General features: G+C 31.6%; 2 protein-coding genes across 3 annotated transcripts; one reads left to right on the plus strand and one right to left on the minus strand.

The window, feature by feature from the left end:
- The first annotated feature begins 14891 nt into the window (after nucleotides 1-14891).
- Nucleotides 14892-16720, plus strand: LOC104750459 (phenylacetaldehyde reductase-like). Of its 2 annotated transcripts, none has more exons than XM_010472249.2 (5): nucleotides 14892-15327; nucleotides 15433-15602; nucleotides 15697-15876; nucleotides 15970-16319; nucleotides 16395-16720. In XM_010472249.2, exons 1-5 carry the CDS (start codon nucleotides 15210-15212, stop codon nucleotides 16540-16542), a joined length of 966 nt encoding a protein of 321 aa, XP_010470551.1. In that variant the 5' UTR covers nucleotides 14892-15209; the 3' UTR covers nucleotides 16543-16720. The 2 variants fall into 2 exon arrangements, with proteins under 2 accessions (XP_010470551.1, XP_010470552.1); XM_010472250.3 differs by having other exon boundaries at nucleotides 14953-15327; nucleotides 16401-16720.
- Nucleotides 16721-18410: 1690 nt separating this feature from the next.
- LOC104750460 (zinc finger CCCH domain-containing protein 14) lies at nucleotides 18411-20147 on the minus strand. Its single transcript, XM_010472251.3, has 2 exons — nucleotides 19226-20147; nucleotides 18411-19127 (listed from the first exon to the last, which is right to left on the minus strand). The coding sequence occupies exons 1-2, from the start codon at nucleotides 19898-19900 to the stop codon at nucleotides 18816-18818; spliced, it is 987 nt and encodes a 328-aa protein (XP_010470553.1). The 5' UTR covers nucleotides 19901-20147; the 3' UTR covers nucleotides 18411-18815.
- Nucleotides 20148-20971: the final 824 nt, after the last annotated feature.

Genomic DNA, 20971 nt, shown 5'->3' on the forward strand with positions numbered 1-20971 from the left:
AGTTTATAAACAAGGAGAAAAGAAGTTTAGATTACATAAAAATAATCAAGATTCATACAAAATCTAAAAAGACAGAAGAGTATTGCAAACTAGCATGCGTACGGTTTAGTGTATTTAGAATTGCTCAACAGTAAAATGATGGGTCTTCTAGGGCTCAGCGTGGGATAAGCATGCCGCTGGAGGGAAGTCGATTTGGACCATGTGGACGTAGGAGTTTCTACAAACTGCCGGGAGTAAGTTACTCCGAGTAACCACTGGAAGATAAGAAAGTTATAATGTATATATCTCACATCGACGTTGTCATGACTCATGCCATTGCAGTCATAGCGACGTCGTCATGGTGGTGGTGTCGCCATGTGACCACTGGGTTTCGGTCTTATTCTTCAAATCGTTCTCTTGATATTTACCTTCATCTCATTTGGCTCCTTTAACTTCCTTTTGGTCTAAATGCACCACAAAACACCCGTTCTTCATGATCCCACTGTATACACTTAATAAGCACAAATACACCTAAACATGTCTAAATGCTATACGAAACCGGTGAAAACGAGATGAAAAAGGTATAAACCTACTTAAACCATGAGACATTATATACGACACAATTGTAAACAAAAAAAATGGCACAATTGAAAATTAAAATATAATCCGGCGACATAGCGACTTACTTACTTTGGAGCTAGCATATATATATATTTTTAGTCGGGTCCATTGGTTTATACTCGTTTTTTGAACTCCACACAAATGAGAAGGATTTTTAAAATTGTGCCACAGGAAAAAGCAAGTTGTCTTACTATCCGCCCACAAGCTCCTTTGCAGGGCGTGACAATTGATTGAAGTTTTGTGATACTTTAATATGATTAACAAAACGAAAAAAATCCTACAATATATATGACTATTAGAGAAGTTATTTTTCTAAATTATATTCTTTTAGTTTCACTATATATATCTCACAATTCCCCAAAACAAAACAAAAATTTAAACAACTTTAAAAACAATTTTTGTATGTACGTATTACGCATATGCCAACACTAAATCGATCTTTCAAAACTTTAACAAAGACTATCGATTTCTAAAATCAAATCTCATTAAAAAATTTCCCGAATTTTTTTTCAAACCTTTTCTTTTGTTTTTTTCGTTTTATTAAAAAGCTGAATCATCACATAAAGAATGGTAAAAAGACTCACCTATAGTCATATCTTGTACGTAGACCTTCATAGAAGAAAAAGAAAAAAAAAGTATACCAATACAATACGAAACTGGCATGTGTTTTGACTTTTATACATTCAGAACTGTTGTGGATGTAATATTGAATTTTATATGGATTAATAAGAAGATAATTATATAAAAACTTCTCTATAAAAGTGGAGAGGACTAAACAAATAAAAGATGATGACAGAAGGCTAGAGAGCACAAAGGAGTGAGATGCAAAGAAACTGCTCCGAATTGTATCTCATCATCTGTGCTCTCTATCTTCTGTCAACACTATCAATGCCTCCCAAATCATTTAGAAATCAGTATTTTGATTTGCGATTGAAAAACAAATATGGCGTATTAAAAGAACCTGACACAAACCTCTTATGGACATCAAGAAGTACTCGTTTAGAAAAAGAACATGTTTGATGATCCTATGACTCAAGATCTTTTAGTGTATAGGCGTATGTATGGGTGTACAGAAATACCAAAAAGAGTTGTTGATGAGATGATGATGATGGTGATTTCTTGAAGTCACTATTTATAGACGCATAGAGAGCAGCAAGATGATTTCTCCGCGCTCCAACTGATCAATGGTATTTTTGATTCAGCAAGTTTGGAATAATGTTGTAATGACTTGGTTCCTTTGGTATATACAGCTTTCAAATTCTATTCTTGAATAGAAAAAAATAAACTTATATTCTTCTTGAAGAAAAAATTATTATGCCCGCCCGGTCAATGTCCAAGCTCAATACTATTTTGGCGTTATCTACCTGTTTTGCTATATAGTTTTACTTCTTCTTCTTCTTCTTTTTTTTTTTCCAGTTTATACAGCTTTACTTGTTTTGTTTTCTTTCCTTTTGTCAAAAAAGCTACTTTGTATCTGAAAAATATACTTATATAATTCAAGAATAGGTAGATAGTGCCAAAATAAACCCAATGTATGTATAACATTTTTGGTATGTATTTCCTGAACAATGTTTATTTTGGTAGAACAAAGAGTCTCGCTGAAATGGACGGCAGCTTTAGCTTAGATTTTCAATATGGATTTAGATTCGTTGATCCAATCAATTTTTAAGGTTGAATTAGGGTTTTCTAATTATACTCTTGTATTTCTTTCCTCCCACTGTATTGTATTTTATCAATTTGTCCACCAATAACACGATCTCAGTTACCCATGAAATTAGCAAGTTTCAATTAGTTTTATAAGACTATATCAATTACAACATTTCCAAAATATTTCATATTGTCCATGAGACATGGCTTTGATAGTTGCAATAAGCCTAGTTGGCATATTAGGCAACGTAAAAAAAGAGACGAGATGATTGAGAATTGTGGTTTTTACTCGATTTAATTCATAGGGCGAGATAGAATTGAACCGGATTATATATATATACTAGGTTATATCCCGCACATGTGTGAATTGTTATATATATAATAAATTATGTTAATTAATTTAATTTTATTTAATAATTACAAAAAGCAAAAATAATCTAAATCTAAATGTCTTTAGGAAATTTACATTTAAAAAAAATCATAAAAAATCATAATATATAACTAATTTAAATATAATCACACATACATATCTCTTGATTTTCTTTGTTTTTTTATTATTTAATTTTGATAATAATTTTCATTAGTTTTTATGAGGATTTGAGGTTAAAAAAATAATAAAATGAAAATTAACTATCAAATATTAATTTAAGTTGTTCATATAAGCTGACACATGACCTAAAGTACTAAATGAGAGAAACAAAATTATTCTCTATAAAATCATAAGAAGTGCAAAAAAAACTTTAAAGTACAATTCCCAAAGATTAATTTTACTTTTAAGTCTCTTTTTTATATTGCCTTCATTTTAATTTATATTGCTAGATTTAGTTATAATTATTTCATCTTTGTAGTAAAAGGTAGATAGAAAATAGAATATTATATTGTTTTTTATATAGAGAAATCCTTTTGAAGTACATATTTGAATTAAATAAATATAGCTTAATGATCTTTATGTAATTTTATGTTTAATCAGAAACTAAATATAATGATGAGTATTCTTAAAAAATGTATTACAAATTTGTTAGAGGTAAGAGAGAGTTAAGAAAAACTGATTTGGTATTTCATAATTATATTACAAAAATTTCTTTCCTTAGAAGTTAGAACATTGCATATTTTTAAGAATCAAATAAATATATATAAATATGTAAGAAATAATCTAACATTTAAAGTAAAGAAAGAAGTACATAAAAGCAAGAAGAAATAAAATGGAGAACTCTTATAATATTATCTTCATTGAGTTTTCAACCAATGCAAGAACATTAGAAACAAAAAAACAAAAAAAATATTTAGGATTTGAGATATGATGGAGGAGGATGTGAGAATGATTATTTATAGGATAAGAAGTGATGGAAGTTACATTTCTCAAAAATTAAATTAGAGGAGTTATAATTATAATTGCAAGGGTATTTAATTGAAAGTGAATGGAGAAAACAAATAGTCAATTCACAATTTATGGAATTTCAGTTATAATTTTAGTACTAAAATGTATATATTTAAAGTATGAATTAATGTATATGATTAAATATATTGTATTTTAGGTTTAATTAAAAATAAATATTATATGTTTAAGAAAATAAATATCAAATAGACCAGTAAGGAGAGAATAACTGAAATTAGAAAATATTATATAATATAAAAATATAATCTTCATTGAGTTTTCAACCAATGCAAGAACATTTTAAAAAAAAATATTTAGAAGATATGATGGAGGAGGATGTGAGAATGATTAATTATTGGATAAAGAGAGATGGAAGTTACATTTCTCAAAACTTAAATTAGACGAGTTATAATTATAATTGCTAGGATATTTAACTGAAAGTGAATGGAGAAAACAAATAGTCAATTGACAATTTATGTAATTTCTGTTACAATTTAGTATTAAAGTGTATATTTAAAGTATGGTTTAATGTATATGATTAAATATGTTGTATTTTATGTTTAATTAAAAATAAATATTATATGTTTAAGAAAATGAACACCAAATAGACCAGTAGGATAGAGTAACTGAAAATTAGAAAATATTATATAATATAAAATATATAAAATAATTAGGTAAGAAAATATTAAAAAGAGACCACAAAATAAAAATTTAAAAGAAAATTACATGACAATATGTCACATGTCACAAACAAATTAAATATGAAAATAAATTATATATTTTAAAAGTAGATGATAATAATCAAAAATAGAAGAGTATGTTTCTCATATTTTTAAATTAGAAAGATGAAACAAAAAAAGGAAAAAATGCCAAAAAATACATGACTTATTTAATATTTGCCAGAAAAAACACGAACTTTTTTTGTTGCCAGAAAAATACTTAAACTATTTTATAGGTGATAAAAAAAATACATGAACTATCACGATTTTCCAATTTCCCACGTCACATTGTTACAATTTTTAACGACGTTAATGCAATCTTTTTATAGAAAAAATATTGATTTTAAAGTCTCCGTTGTTGGTCAATGAAATACCATGTAAACAAATGTGAGATTAATTAGAGTTTCTAGCGGTAATTGAACAGATAAGAGGGGAGGGTGGGGAAGAGTGAGAGGCGAGAAAGAGGAGAAGACGGAACTGTGAGATTCCGTCGGTTTTGCTTTCGGAAGTCGAGATATTTTTGTGGCCCCTTAACTATTTACAGCCTATTAACAATTAGCTTAAATATGAGAGAAAAAAAAATTCATAGATACCACGTTGCAGATAGATAGAGCTTCTTTGGAGGGTATAAGCCTACTTTATTATATTAGATTTTATAAGATATATCAACTACATATAATGCTGATTTTTTTTTCTAATAAATTGATGAATATTTTTACAGGCTTAACAATATATATTTTCTCTAATCCAGCTGTAAATGTAGTATGTGGTCTAACTCAACTTCATAGTTCCGCACAGATATATATATATATATATATTTCTGTTCACTCATGTTTCGTTATATATTAGAGTTTTAAGGGACTGCATTTTCTTTTCATTTCAAGAAAATAGAGTTTAGCAGACAGAAATAATATAAACGGATTAATCCTACTTTAATTAAGCTACAGATATGTTTCTAATTAATCAGATCGATTCATATCTATATAAATTATTTTTCTTACTAGTTTAACCAATTAACAAAGAAATAGATAATGTATGAATCGGCTCTCTTCCCTTGTCTTGTCATACAGTTGCCCTAAAAACATATGGGTCGAGTAAATGGGGTTGACTGCTTTGTTGCGGTTTTGTTTTGTTTTTTATTGTTTTTGCTTTTGTCTTTGGTTTCCTTGGTTGATAGTCGCTCATTTGTAATTGTACATGTTATTTCTTGTGAAGATATATAAATCATCTAGTATAAAAACATTTCACACACTTAGTAGTATAATAGGGTTTTTATAACCCTGCATACACATTTAAAAAGAAAATTTCCATTCTTTTCTTTTTCTAATAAACTTACAAGTTACAATGTTAAACAAGTTGAGCTAAGAACCCCCAAAAAAAGAGTAACTCTGGCCCCAAGACTAAATTCCCACAGTGGGAAAATAACTAATTCACAAACTTATATATCTTATTATTTGGCAGAGTGTATGTGGAAGTTATTGGTTATTTTGTATCAGGCATACAATTGATGTGGTAAGAACATCATTTTTAGAAACTAGATTTTCAATTAATATAGTATTATATTATATAATTCAAATATATATATCAAACACCAAAGGTAAATGTCCTTTTTTGGTCAAACACCAAAGGTAAATGTTTTTGCACATATATATATTCATATAGCTTCAGGTCCATGGTTAGAAAGTAATTACATCCTAAATTAGCTATTTATGGATAAGAAATTGAATGTTAATTTTGAAGAAAAAAAGAATATTAGGGTTATACAATTTTTGTGTTATTTGTGTGTGTGTGGTGAGATCATGGATGATGGATGCAACAAGAATATAGCCAATAGAAGAAAAAAAGGTGAAAAGGGAACAAAGAATCCGACAGAAACAGTGTCTTATCCTCATCTCTTCATTTCTCTTTGGGGAAAGCATATTCTTACTTGTCGCTTCCCTATAGCTTCTTCCTTATTCTCTTCTGCTTTTCTCAACCCTATCTCCATTCCTTTTTCTTCGCTACACTATTCTCCACTCACTCCATTTATTCTTTTAAATTTATATTATATATATATATTTAATAATTAAATAATTAACCTAATAAAAATAGGAAAATTCTCATAAATATTATAAAACTAATTTTTGTTTCTAAATTTAATAAATCATCTCACAAGTTTCAAAAATAGCAAAATGATTTAAAATTAAACGTTAAACCCCTTAAACTCTAAACACTAAACTCTACCCTTTAAAACTATATCTTACATAACATAATCAACCAAACTTAAAAAAAGTTCTAAAATAAATTTAAGTATTGTAATCGTATCAAATAATACTATTTTTTAAAAATGGTATAATGAATTATAATTATACAGAAAACTTGTTTTAGTACAATTTTAAGATATTTCTCATAAAAAAATATTCATGAGATATTATTGTACATAATATTTATCTATACAATTATATCATCACCACCACACCACTGTTCACACACAAAAAAAAAATCACCACCACACCACTACCACCGTCATTGCTAACATCATCATTCCTACCGCTGCTAATCATCTCAATTTTTTTTCCTGTTGCCACCGTTATCACTACCACACCATCACCACCACTACTTCCACCTTTGTAATTTCTTCTCTGCCGCGTTCATCGCCCCACCACCTACCACTCCCATTACCATCATTACCACCATCACTGTTACCACCACTTTTCCCTATTTTGTATACCCTTTATACTATTTACTTAATTTATATATTGTTACTTTAATTTATTTATTGAAGTGTGTTAGTTTTTCAGAAGATCCTATATCTATATTGTTACTGTCTCTGAGTAGTTTTTACATATTATATACTGTATATATATATATATATATATATTAAAAGAACTAATTAGGAAAGTCATATAAGTTTATTTCTGATAAATATGAAGTTATGTACAACAGTAATGTGAAAATGCAGGGCTGCATAAAGATATTGTAAACTATAAAAACATTTAGTTAGAACATAAGATTCCATATTATAGAGCATCATCACTTTTAGTTATCGAAAATTTTGTGGTCTAGGTCAAGCCAATATGTACAGGGGCACATGCGATCTTATCATCTTTACAACAATCTGGACAAACTTGAGTGAAGAATACATAAATATTTATATATTTATATACATATATACATAGATACTGATAAAGTATATATTAGTTGCAGTGCACATTATCATTGACTAGACAATGCTGTGACAGTACGCCATATTTGTACCTAGATTCATTGTCTTTGGTTCCAAATATAATTTAATAAAAATATGATTGGATATGACAGAACAACTCCATTTCATTAAAATTCTAAGAACAAATCCATTTTGGTTTTTAAAGTTAGGGTTTTTTATTTTTAGATAACTGGCAAAACCAAAATATAGAAGCAACACCGTAAATAAATAGGAAAGGTTAATCAAATAGTGTGCTATTTGATTAAAACATATGCGTTAGAAGCCATTAATATTACAACTAGGAGCTAATAAAAATTGAGGTTAGGTTTTCTTTGTTACTATATATGATAAATAATGCATACAAACATTATTTTATATGGAAAGACACGCAATAAATCAACTTACTAAAATTCTTTCCATCTATAGTTTTTTCAAATTAATTTAATTTTGTTACACTAAATTTTTATAAGACAACCCATGGACATAGTTTAATTTTGGCTCTTTTGTTACACGGAATATATCCAGTGGAAATATGCATACATATGTATATATTCCAATAGATTGATTTTACAGAGCATTCTATTTAATTCGATATCTTAGGGCCTTTCAAACTCACATTCATTCATTATGTGGGAATGAGTGTTCCATGGAATATAGCTTTGAAGGCTCTAGAATTGGTTTCCAACATCGACGGAATCTCAACTTATCAAAGTGATAAGACTTATATGCTTACTTCAACTTTCACTTTGAACCATGTTTTTTGCATAACACTATTTGAATCCGGTTCTCGTATGTAGGTCATATCAGCCATGCTAGAAAATTATACACGGTTCACCAATTGGATAAGGTTTTTTCTTTTCTTTTTTGGTTCCACCGTTATTCAGGGCAGGGACTAACAATTATAGCTACCAAATCTTATTTGCTTCATACTCGTTGGTACGTACGTACAACGACAAATTTTAACAATAGTGATAATATCATAATTTGTTTTGTAGTTGTTAACCAGTATCATTAACATTTTTCAAACACTTATTGAAAGTCTAAAATATAATTGAGCGCAGTTTTACCAACGTATAACGACTACAAAATAAAAATAATTAGTTGTTTGAAGTTGGCGACCGGAAAACAGAAAAAAAAAAAAGCGTATTACTATTTGATGTTTGCTACGAGATGAACATGTCAATCATATGGTATTTTTACTTTATGTGGTTTGGATATGGCGCAATCTGTTTTTGGTAGGTTAATTTTCTTTCTTTAGTTTTTTGTTCAAAAGATAGTTAGTTCTTGCGTCGTTCACTAGTTTCAAATTTTTGGTCGTCAGTCAAAAAGGGAAATTGATAGTATTATCCTAATTGATTCTTGAACATGACTCGAAATTTTTTTAGAAAAAGAGTTTGTAAAAAATTTCGGCCGCTGGAGTGAGGTTTCTGAAACACTAATGTCGTCAAATCTTTTTTTGTGTATTATTGCAGATTCATCCTTTTCTTTTCATCGAAACTCAAATGACATTTATTCAGATTGACATGCTATTTACATGGCAAGGCAAGCTCCAATAATAAGCGGCTCAGTTGTAGATCTTCCATTTAAATCCACACAAACAAGATCTTATGGAGATCTTTGTTATTTCTTTGGCCTTGAATGGTAGTAGATTCTACTATAGTTTGTGGTTTATGTTTTTGAAAAACCCCCCATTTTTTCTCTAATCAAGATTAATTTAGCCTAAATGGATTCTCTAAAATAGGGAAAATAGTTTTTAGGTTTTCTTTACAATTCTTAATAGTATCCAAAATCTACATAATTAGAGATTTTTTTAAAAAACACTTCTCACACTTCTTACTTATTTTTTTTATTACAAAAACAAAAAAAACTCAAAAATCAAAAACCATAACCATAATCTAAAAACCAAAAACCATTTAAAAATCCACTACCATTCAGTTTCTACATAGTAGCACTGATGTAATAAGTCGGTTTTCTACTGCTTTACGAATCACTAGAAACAAAATCAAAATTTTGAATTTTTCGAATTACAAGTAACGTTAACGACATAATGCTTAGTTGCCATAATATTAAAGACTCAACGATGTTCAACGAGTCTTTAGTGTAATGGATTGTGGTGATTTATGTTTCTAATATTGGGTTTTTTCTTCTGTCATTTATGTCAAAATGTTTCCCTATTTTGGAACAGATTTTTTTGGGGTTTGAGTCTCATTTGCTTATTTTTTTAAGATTTCAGTCTCGCTGGCTTAAAATTCAAAAAATTTCAACTCTTCTTGCTTGTGTGATGATTTATGTGGAATTCAATAAAACAAAAAATTGGACAAAGAAAAAAAGAGATTCACGAACATGATTTGATAGAATCTTATGCAAATTACACTGCAGTTTTGGTGGCTTTGAATTAACTGACAAATTGCGAGCCAACCAAATTAACTTTTGAAGAGTATATGGGATTAAACTACAGATGATCGATCGATATGATTGGGACTTTCTCAATGTGGAATGTGACGCAATGATAACTAAGACTTTCTCGAAGTGGAATGTCTTGAGAAGCCTCCAAACCAACTACTATGATCGATCCTCTATAGTTATTTCAATTAAATAATTTGCTAAATTTATTGGTCATATATATACTTATCCAAGACCACCAAAAGGTTAATTCTAAGTATCCATTGATCAAAACGTTTTATTTGAAATTGATCAAATCGAGATTATTCTCCGGCCTTCTAATATCTTTAGTTTTGTTCAAAATCAACAGTAAAAATGAATATTTGAGAAACAAATGAAAAATTAATATACCACCACCTTTTTAATATTTAATTCAAAATTGTTAAACTTTATGCATGAATATGGCTTAAATGTTATGTTTGGGTCGAGTTAGATCAATTATTTTTTTCTTTCTCATTGGTGCGTCGTTGGTGTTAGTGATCAATGGATCGGTGCGTTTAGAAAATTTAGGTTTTTTTTTTTCTCTTATTAATAGTCTATTTATGTTTAGGGTTTTAGTAAGTTTTTATTGATTAATAATATTGTGTTTATGTCGCCTTCTCCGTAATCTATTTTTGGTAGATCTATCGAAATCACAACAAATAAATTTTTGGATTTTAGAATTAAGCGATCATTTAGTCATTTAGTCTATCCCTAATAAGTTAATTTGTGTTACGCCGGTCCACATAAAATGATAGACCATATGTGTTCGATACTATTTGTATCCACTTTTAGATATAATCTTAGCTAAATGGAAGTTTTGCATTGATTTAGTTAATAAAAAAAAGCATCTCGAATACATTGTCAATTGATTGATGGTCTCATAGGGATATGACAAAACAGAGAATTTGAAAAACAATTGTTGCTAAAACGAGTTTCGAAGAATTAAAAAATGAATGATTGGGCTTCATGTCTTTATTCCATTTTGGGTGGGCATCTTTTAAATAAAGATTTGATCATCTTATTCTTCGTCGTCTTCTCCATATCTCGTGTTCTTTTTTTGTGTTTTTTTTTCTTGGCATTCCAAAGACCCTAGCCTCATAGCTGTAGTTATACAATCTTTTTTAAAATACCTTTACTCATGAGCAAATTAAAATCGTTTAATTTTATGAGAAAATGTTGTAATATATTTTCTTTTGTTTTACCTTTTTTGTATTCAAAACGTTTACAAAATCCAAATAACATATATTATTATATTTCTGCAATTCACTAAAAGTACTAATTGTATGTTTACTCCGCTTTGGTAATATATTATGTTTTACAATTTACTGGGTTATATATATATATATATATATATATATATATTTAGTGATTGAGTTTCACATTATACATTACATGGGATATAATTGAACTTCCAAAGAGCATACGTTATTGTCAATTTATCATGTACGAGATGAATGGTTGAAAATTATGGAACCAAGATTAAGGGTGGTGCCAAGATTAAGATAGTCAAAATAAGATTCAACGGACGGTGAAGTGCATTGCGCATGACGAAAGATTAAGGGTGGTGCCAATAAAAAGTGATATCTTCGCCCACAGTCGCGGCGGTTCGAGCTTGGCTGAATGAAGGTCAAGCACTAAGTTGCTTCCAAAGTAGTATATAGGGAGGTTTGCATAGTTTGAGGATGAGCTTGACATTGTGGCAAGTTTCTAGATCTTGGTATTGACATTATACAGCACAAAAAGAAAAGATATGTTGGTGGGGTTCAAAACATGCAATACATGGTAATCGTTTGGTGAGAATTGTGATTATTAATAGCCGTTCTTAGAAGAATAAACTTTGTTTCTATTTCTTTCGACGGTTCTCTCTATCAATTAAGTATAATGCGAGTGTGACCTCACATTTTATATCAAATATATCTTATTTCTTACATACATATCTCTTTACACGTATAGTTTTGACTTCTCTATACACGTACAAAAGTTCTGACTCTCTCTCTCTCTCTCTCTCTCTCTCTCTGTCTCTCTCTCTCTCTGTCTCTCTCTCTCTCTCTCTCTCTCTCTCTCTCTCTCTCTCTCTCTCTCTCTCTCTCTCTCTCTCTCTCTTTAACCCCAAAGAGGTAAAACAAATCTTGCAAAATAGGTAGATTAGCTCCAAAAGAGTAAACCGTTTTTTTTTAATTAACAATAATAGATTTTAAAATCCGTATACACCCACGGAACTCAGTTGATCAACAATAATATTTCAAACTTGTTGAAACAAAAAGAAGATTATAATATACAATTAAAGCGGAAAAAATATTTCGCTGCGCTTTGTGCATCTATAAATAGTGGCTTCAAGAATTCTCATCATCATCATCTCAACAACAACTCTTTTAGGTATTTCTCTACAACCAACATACACATACACTTAGTATATGACAAAGATCTTGAGTCATATATTATATATATAGCTACAATGATCATCAAACGTGTTCTTTTTAACCCAAGTTCTTGATGTCCGTAAGAGGTTTGTGGCAGGTTCTTTCAATACGCTATATATATTTTGTTTTTCAGTCGCAAATCAAATATCGATCTCTAATGGTTTGGGAGGCAATGATAGTGTTGACAGAAGATAGAGAGCACAGATGATGAGATACAATTCGAAGCAGTTTCTTTGCATCTCACTCCTTTGTGCTCTCTAGCCTTCTGTCATCACCCGTTATGTCGTCACCCATCTTCTTTCAAAATATTATACATATATACAACTATGTTCATATCTCGTTTCTTCCATGGCTTAATTTCTACTTGTAACTACAAAGAACGCAAATTTAGCTGTAAACATGATTTTGTCAAAAGATATTATATTGCACTTACTTATTGTTATAGATATAATATATTCTTTCCACCAAAAAAAAAAGATATAATATATTCTTAGTGAAATTTAAAAGTTTCGAGGAGTTTGAATTATCATGTATTTTAATTAGGCTTCACCCTCTCTTTTTTTTTTTTTTTTGGTTAGAGTCAGCAAACTTCTTTAGTTATTTTTATACCTGAAATCTGAATCATGAATGTCATATAAGAGCATAATATATAGGTTCAAATTTAAAATGTGGACACTACTTCGATTTTGGAATAGGTAAGGGTAGAATGAAAGTATGTAATAGGTGAGTATCTTGAATATTTATATTTGATATGGTTGGGGGAAAAATGAAACAATTCATTCGTTTCAACTACCTCAAAAAAAGAGCCCTTAAATGGGGTTCTTCAAACATCAATTTGTTTTATTGTGGGGGTTAAGGTAAAACTGTGTGTTCAAGTCTGTATTTCTTATATCTACTTTTGTTAATTTAACAGTTTATATCTTTTGATGTTTATATCTTATATATGTTCAATAAAATATTGCTTCACATACAAGAGATCGATCATTCAATTTTAAAATGTCCATATATACCTATGATTTATGGAGAATTTCGCCTCTCTCGGTTAATCTCATATTTTATTGGGTTCTCAATATGGCAAAACAAACTCACGTGGCTTCAAAGACAGTCTCACAGCAGCATTCAACCTTCCTACGGCTCATAGCAACACAAATTACAGTCATCTATGTGAAATGGTGAAAGTGAAATAACCAGATCTCCAACAACTACCACATCCAAAAGCATAAGATGTATACAATACTGTTGATCAGGGAATCAAAAACACTTGTCTTGCCAGGCATTTTATTCAATGATTAATCATAAAAGCTGATAGCTAGGTTTAAAGGCTTTGTGTCAAAGAGTACATTGATTTCAAAAACAGTCTAATATAGTTGGACATATACAGTATCGTAGTAATGTTACTACCACAACAAATCATCAAATATAAACTGAGATCAACCATAGAAAATCCATGATCGTCCATATGAAAGGCAAAAGTAATTTGATGACCCAATACTCAGAATTTGACCCACTACTTAATAAACATGTGGCGGCTGTACACAGAGAGAGAAGAGACATGGGTTTCGCGAACTTTGTTAGTAGGCTGAACTCTTTACTAGGCCTGGCCCAACCCAAAAGTTTTAAATTTAGTAAACTGTTCGAGAATTGCTTTACTATGTTCTGTGAAGACAAAAGAAGTAAGTTTTCACATTTCTTGCATATACTTTGTTATATTCCGATGACTTTATGTAAACTCGGTTCCAAATTTAATATATAGTTTTTACGAAATAGTATATTTTCATTTTTCGTTTCACAAATGACGATCAGTAATTCATAAATTTCATGTTTTCGGGATTATGAGGAGGAGATCATCCAACCTCGACGTCACAGCAGACGTGCAATGGATGATGAATGTAATACATATGATCTTAATGATGATACATATGTGAACTTTGAAGTTGACTTCATTACGTCTCTTTGTGTTTGAAGCGTATTCACGCTTTAAAATGAGTAAACGATGGTCTATTTTTATGTTGAATATTTCTTCACCCGCACGAACAAATTAAAACTCGGAAATCATATAGAATTTTCACTAAGTAGTTACAAAACGATATACGGATGAAAATCTCCTTGGAACAAACTATATAAATGGTAGTATGAACGTGTACGGTTGGGTTTGAATGAAGGTGGTAACACAAATGAATATGTGAAGTGTGAAGTGAAGTGTGTTAGAAGTCATTTTTTGTTTTAATTTACTGAAAAAAAGTTAAAAACTATTATATATTAGATCCGTTTGATTAAAGGGTGACACACAAATCTAAATCATTATTGATCAAGATATTCGTTGAATAAAATAACAAAGTATATATATTATTTTGAACTAGTTGAACAAGTTAAAACTTATCTGTCAGATTAGTTGAGTAGAGTAAACAAATAATTATGAAGAAAATATAAAATCGCAATCTTCTTCAAATCAATTTATTAACACCTCGTGACAAGCATGTACACAGTTTGCTAATAAAAAAAAATATTGACGTGTGTGAGTTGCATTGTTGTTCCAATGAATTTTTATTTGATAAACTAAATCTCGTAATACTTGTATTATTTGCTCGAGAGATTCAAAGACTTCAAATTTCAATAATAGTTTCTCATCACTCCATTATTGAGATCTATCATTAATGCTGAAGAAGTATATAACAATTTTTACACGTTGAAAACTGTACTTAATTTTTTTTTTTGTTTAACCACCGTTAGTTTTTTTACATATTGTGTCACACAAGTTAAATCTTATAAAGCTGATCAGTATAGTCGTCGCTCAATACCATAACTTGACCCAACCACCAAACATAATAAAAGCGAGAAAGATGAACGGCGAGGGAAAGGTGGTTTGTGTCACCGGAGCTGCCGGATACATAGCTTCTTGGATTGTTAAGCTTCTGCTCATTCGTGGCTACACCGTCAGGGCCACCGTTCGAAACCCATGTATGTGCCTTCTTCATCTCCCATTTCTTCTCCTTTAGCTTCCTAAGCTAGTTTGGAGTAAGCAATTTAAGACCTGACATATATATTTTATTTTTTTTCCTCTAGTGGATACAAAGAAAACAAAGCATCTTCTTCAACTTGAAGGTGCAAGTGAAAGACTAAAACTGTTCAAAGCAGATCTTATGGAAGAAGGTTCTTTCGACGAAGCTATAGAAGGATGCGACGGTGTATTCCATACTGCTTCTCCGGTTTTATTCAACGTTACAGATCCTCAGGCACGTTTAATGACTTCACACTATATATTTTTTCTTTTCAAGAACACAATAGTTTCATTTATTTATATGCTTTGTCGGTTTGGAGTTTTTTCAGACTGAGCTGATCGATCCGGCCGTTAATGGTACTTTGAACGTTTTGAAAACGTGTGCAAAAACTTCCACTGTGAAGAGGGTCATCTTAACGTCGTCCACAGCTAGTACTGGTTCTCCTGACCCAAACGTCATGGTGGACGAAACCGTCTTCAACGATGCAAGTCTTTGCTACCAGATGAAGGTCCTTAAATCATGTGCTTTTGTGATGACATAATCAGCCAGTTCATGAGAATTCACTCTGTTTCTTACTTTTTTTTTGTTTTCAACTCTCCAGGAATGGTATGCATATTCGAAAATATTAGCTGAGGAAACTGGATGTCGGTTCGCTAAAGAAAATGGGATTGATCTGGTAGTAATGAATCCAGGAAACGTGATCGGACCAGTTTTGCAGCCAACTCTTAATTATTCTATAGCGGTGATTGTTGATCTGATGAATGGTGAAATCCCTGTTTATAGTTGTTACTACAGGTTCGTGGACGTGAGAGATGTCTCTCTTGCTCATATCAAAGCGTTCGAGGTCCCTTCTGCTAGTGGCAGATACATCATTGTTGATCCAGATGTATCAATGAAAGACATTCACAAGCTTCTACATGAATTGTTTCCTGAATTGTGTCGTGATGATAAGTAAGTTTAAGTTTTATATATACCTTCATCTTTGTCTTTCTTTATACTCTAATCAACACTTTTGTTGACACTCAGTTGTAGGGATGGAGAGAATGAGCTGAGTGAATTCGCATACAAAGTGTGTGTCGATAAATTGAAAAGTTTGGGAATTGAGTTCACTCCTATAAAAGAAAGTCTCAAGGACACTATTGTTAGCCTTAAGGAGATGTATCTTCTTATATGATCCTTGACAAGAATCATTGCTTTATTTTTCTTGTGATTTGATAATTAACTCTTTTTTAATTTCAAAAAAAAAAGATAATTAACTCTTTTGGAGAATAATAAATATGTTGTCTAAGCTACTACTATGTAATGAAATATTTATTAAATTTAAAATAAAATCGTAAATTTAAGATTTGAAATGTCTAGCTATGTCAAAACATTTGCACAGGCTGAGCCACAACATACTCTTGCAGCTCTAAACAGAGCAAGTGAGCAACTCACCTTAAAATGTCATCCGACACAAGTACTGTACTCTCAAAGTGATTTCATCAGGTAACATCAAAAGCGTAAGCTAACTGAGAGAGGACAGATGCAGTGAATTCCCAAAGGTGCCATGTCAATATGAAAACACATATTTTAAATAATTAAAAAGCCTCCCGCTGTGTTCGCAAAAGCTTGTGAATACTTGACAGATGGATGCAAGACTTGGTGCAGGAACGTTTTGGAAGAACTCACAAGCTTTTACAAACACATCAGGAGTTATAAAAACCAATATCATCCATCTAGAAATCTTTGTAATGCAGTAGTTGCTCTATTGTTCTTTGATGTTGTCGCGAATATGTGTAATCTACTCATCTAAAATACCAACAACAAACAACCGATCTCATAAACAACTTGCAAAACCAAACAGCTTCACCTACTTTGATGGATAATCAATATCATGGTGCAGTTCAATCATAAATGATTTTGATTTCAGAACTCAAAGATTCTTATTTTCTTTGTATTTATCGTTTGTTCGAACCTACAAGGGGAGTCAATACTAAACCAAAGACTGTTTTAACCTGAGACAGCGGTAAAACGTGATTCTTCTCTAAGACAATACTCATATTTTAAAAAAATATAGCCAAGTTGCACGTATTTGACCTTCAATAACCTAGATTTTAAGGCACAGCATTTAATTTAGTGTATCAAACTAGCATACTGATATCAAAAACAGTCTACTATAGTAAAAAGTCATATACCATGTCCTGGTAAAGTTACCAGTTGATACCACTAGTCACCAAATTCAACAAACAGACAAAGCATCCTCCATATGAAAGGAGAATCTAACAGAGTCGATCATCATACTATTGAAGATTCACAAAGTATCTGTCAGCTAGTAAGTATCCTAATGACATTCTACAAACTTCATCGAACTTGTAAGTTGAAACCATTTTAGCAAAAGAAGTAGTTCTAAATCAATTAACACATACACATCATATGACTTAGACTAAGGTTTTCAGCGTATGGCAGGAACTAACTAGTGACAACTTCTAATCACAAAATCGTCAAGAAATGGATTTCTGCAGATAAAATTGCTATTTTCTTGCCGACCCTAAACAGAACAACTTGATACATAATATATCATCCAGATACAATCACTGCATTCTTCTCCAAATGATAATATTAGCAAAACACATATAGTTCTAGATAAACTAACCCCTTCTATGATTTAGACTATGTTTGTCAACATAATGCAGGAACTCGAGTGGCGGTTTCCAGAGATTACTCTTCCCAAAACAAATCAAACAGACCATAGAAACATTGAATGAGTAGACAAAAAACACATTCTATGATCTAGGCTATGTTTGTCAGCATACTGCAGGAACTTCAGTGGCGGTTTCCAAAAGATTACACAAACACAAACTAAGACTACAACGAAACAACCTCATATCTTCACAACAAACCAAGTCAATACTTTCCAATGAATGTATTACCATGTTTAGACAGAACATAAATATACCAACACATAAGTTTATGATCTGTACTTTTGCACTACGGCTCATACTATAAATGTCAAGAAATCAAAACTCCCAAAAAACAAATCAAACAGAACATAGAAACATTGAATGAGTAAACTGAAAAGAAAATTTCATAGTTATGCAAACGTTAAAAACTTTTATCAATACAAATTCAATATCTTTGTTCGAACCTAAAATCCTTTTCAGGTCCCCTCTCTCCTGCTTAATCCGAGAGATATACAAAGAATCAACACATCCCAAAGTCGAAAAGAGAATCACACATTTCTTCAATTCTCCTTTCATATCCATACCCTAATTATAATTTCCCTATAACATTTTATTTAACATCTTTCTCTTCCTTATTCCTATGCAAATATGTTTCTTCTCCCATTCAATTACCCAGAAAAAAAGTTACCATATTTATATCAAATATGTACACACAACCAACCCACTAATTATTACCCTTTTTTGGGTGAGACCTTCTTCTTCTTCTTCTTCTTCCTTCCTCAGTAGATCAGCGAGTGAGCATCATCATCATCATCCTCTCTTGATCAGTAAGCGAGTGACGGAAATGGCAACGGTGACCGTACGGACACGCAGCTCCCGTAACAATCATCCTACAGACCTCAGTTTTGTAGCGCGGATGCCTAATCACAGGACGGAGCTCGTCGATTCCGTGAGCGAATTGGCAGTTATCTCCGTAAGGACAAGCTCCAGTCTCTTGCCATTTGTTACAAAGCTCCGTCTTCGTCATCCCTTGACGATACACCTCAAGCTCTAAAGCTTCCCTCTCTTTTGTTTCTACACAAACCTTTTGAGATGAGACCTTCACACAGATAGAGATATATTTATGACGTCATTATTATTAAAAAAAAATTCGGAAAATAATAATTTAATAAATAAAGTGAGAGAAATTAAAATTACCGAGTCGGTGTTGCTGAGTTGACTCGTTTGACGATCCGAAGCTCCAAATCCATGGCTTCGTCCTTGGTTGATCTTGAGATAACCTGGAGATCTGACGGAGATGCTCTTAGGCAACGAGTTTCTCTTCGCGGAACGAGAATGATGCTTATGAATCGGAGCGAAATCGGAGATCTGGTGACGGAACTGACGGTTATGAATCGGCGGCGGCGAAAAGACGGAGGAGGAGGAGGAGGAAGAGGACGAAGTAGAGAGATGAATAAGTTTGAGCAGATCTGAGTTTTCAAAACGGAGAGCATCGTTTTCGCGACGGAGAGAGTCGAGTTCCGTCAACAGAGACTGGAGACGGTTGATACAAAGCTCGTAATGCTCGTTGAGTTCATCGTACTCGAGGATGAGTCGCGCTTGACGAAGACGATGCTCCGTGGTTGTATCGTCGCGAGCCGGCGGAGAAGACGAAGACGGCGGAGATGGAGAGAGCGATAACGAGGTCGGAAACTGAGAATCCGGCGAGAAGATCGAGTTGTATAAGGAAGCGAAGCTTGCGGCGAACTCTTCTTGATGTTTGTTGCTGAAGCTTTTCTCAGAGACCGGTGATAACGGAGGCGGTGGCGAGTTCGAGTTTAGCGCCGTTACACATGCTAGATCTGTTACAGTACTCGCCGCGAGTTTCTCCATTTTCTTTTTTTTAGCAAATCTTCGAAAGCTTCCTGAAGAAGATAACACAAACAATGTGTGAATTCACAGAATTGAACAATGCTCTCTGTATATATATATATGCAAACTGTGAAACAGAGAAGGACGAGAGAGGTGAGGAAGAAGGAAGAGATAAAGATCGTATACGGGAGAGACTACGGGAAGATTGTTACAATACATATATTAGACCGTAAGATGAGATGATCTAAGGATGTGATTGTGTTTAATTGGTTGGTGAATTGCTTCCTCATGGTTAAGTAAAGTACAGAGGAGTATTCTTTCTACCTCTACCCACTTCACTTTTTTCGCGCCAACTTCAGAACCGTTAGAGATGTCTAACAGAATAATATATATTTGTTTTTGTTTTTTTAGATAACTTCAACAACAAAACTAGTGTTTTAGTTTATACTTTATACATCTAGTGAGAAAATATATAGTAATTATATTTATTTTGGTGTATCATTTTCTTTTTAGCGTAAGATTGTGACAAATACTCTTGTTAATCCACTCTTCGATCATATTTAGTTAATAACATGGATGAATTATCGATTTAAAGGAAGTTTAGAGCTCTTTCTCCCATTCAATTTGCTTGAAAGGAGACTATTTTAAGTTCATGGATGTACATGATCATATACGAGTTTCGGCTTGGAATTTTATAGTAAATCGAAGGACAAAATATCGATATTTACGTTCAAACTATCAGGAAACTAGTTAAAAACATTATTAGTATATTCAATGAGCAACTATTAAAAAATTTGGATGGAAACAAAATGTTTGTTAGGAGGGGGAGTTTTGCTTGTAATTTGGAGAATAAGGAAGTATGTATTGATATATGTTTGAAGAAAAAAATTTCCATTTATTAAGTTTGGTTGGGCCAATCATGAATAAGAACAGTTAATTAATTGATGATCAAATTTTAGAATTTTTTTAGTTTGTGTATTGTTTGTTTAGTTTCACGTTGTTAACGACCGTAGTAGTAAGGTAAGGAAATATATGTGTGAGTTTGCTTCAAGAGCACAACTTAAACTAACTAACTATGGTCCCTCGTCCGAT

Source organism: Camelina sativa, chromosome 16 (assembly GCF_030686135.1).
Source record: "Camelina sativa cultivar CO46 ecotype springtype chromosome 16, ASM3068613v1".
In the NCBI taxonomy this organism is placed as follows: domain Eukaryota; kingdom Viridiplantae; phylum Streptophyta; class Magnoliopsida; order Brassicales; family Brassicaceae; genus Camelina; species Camelina sativa.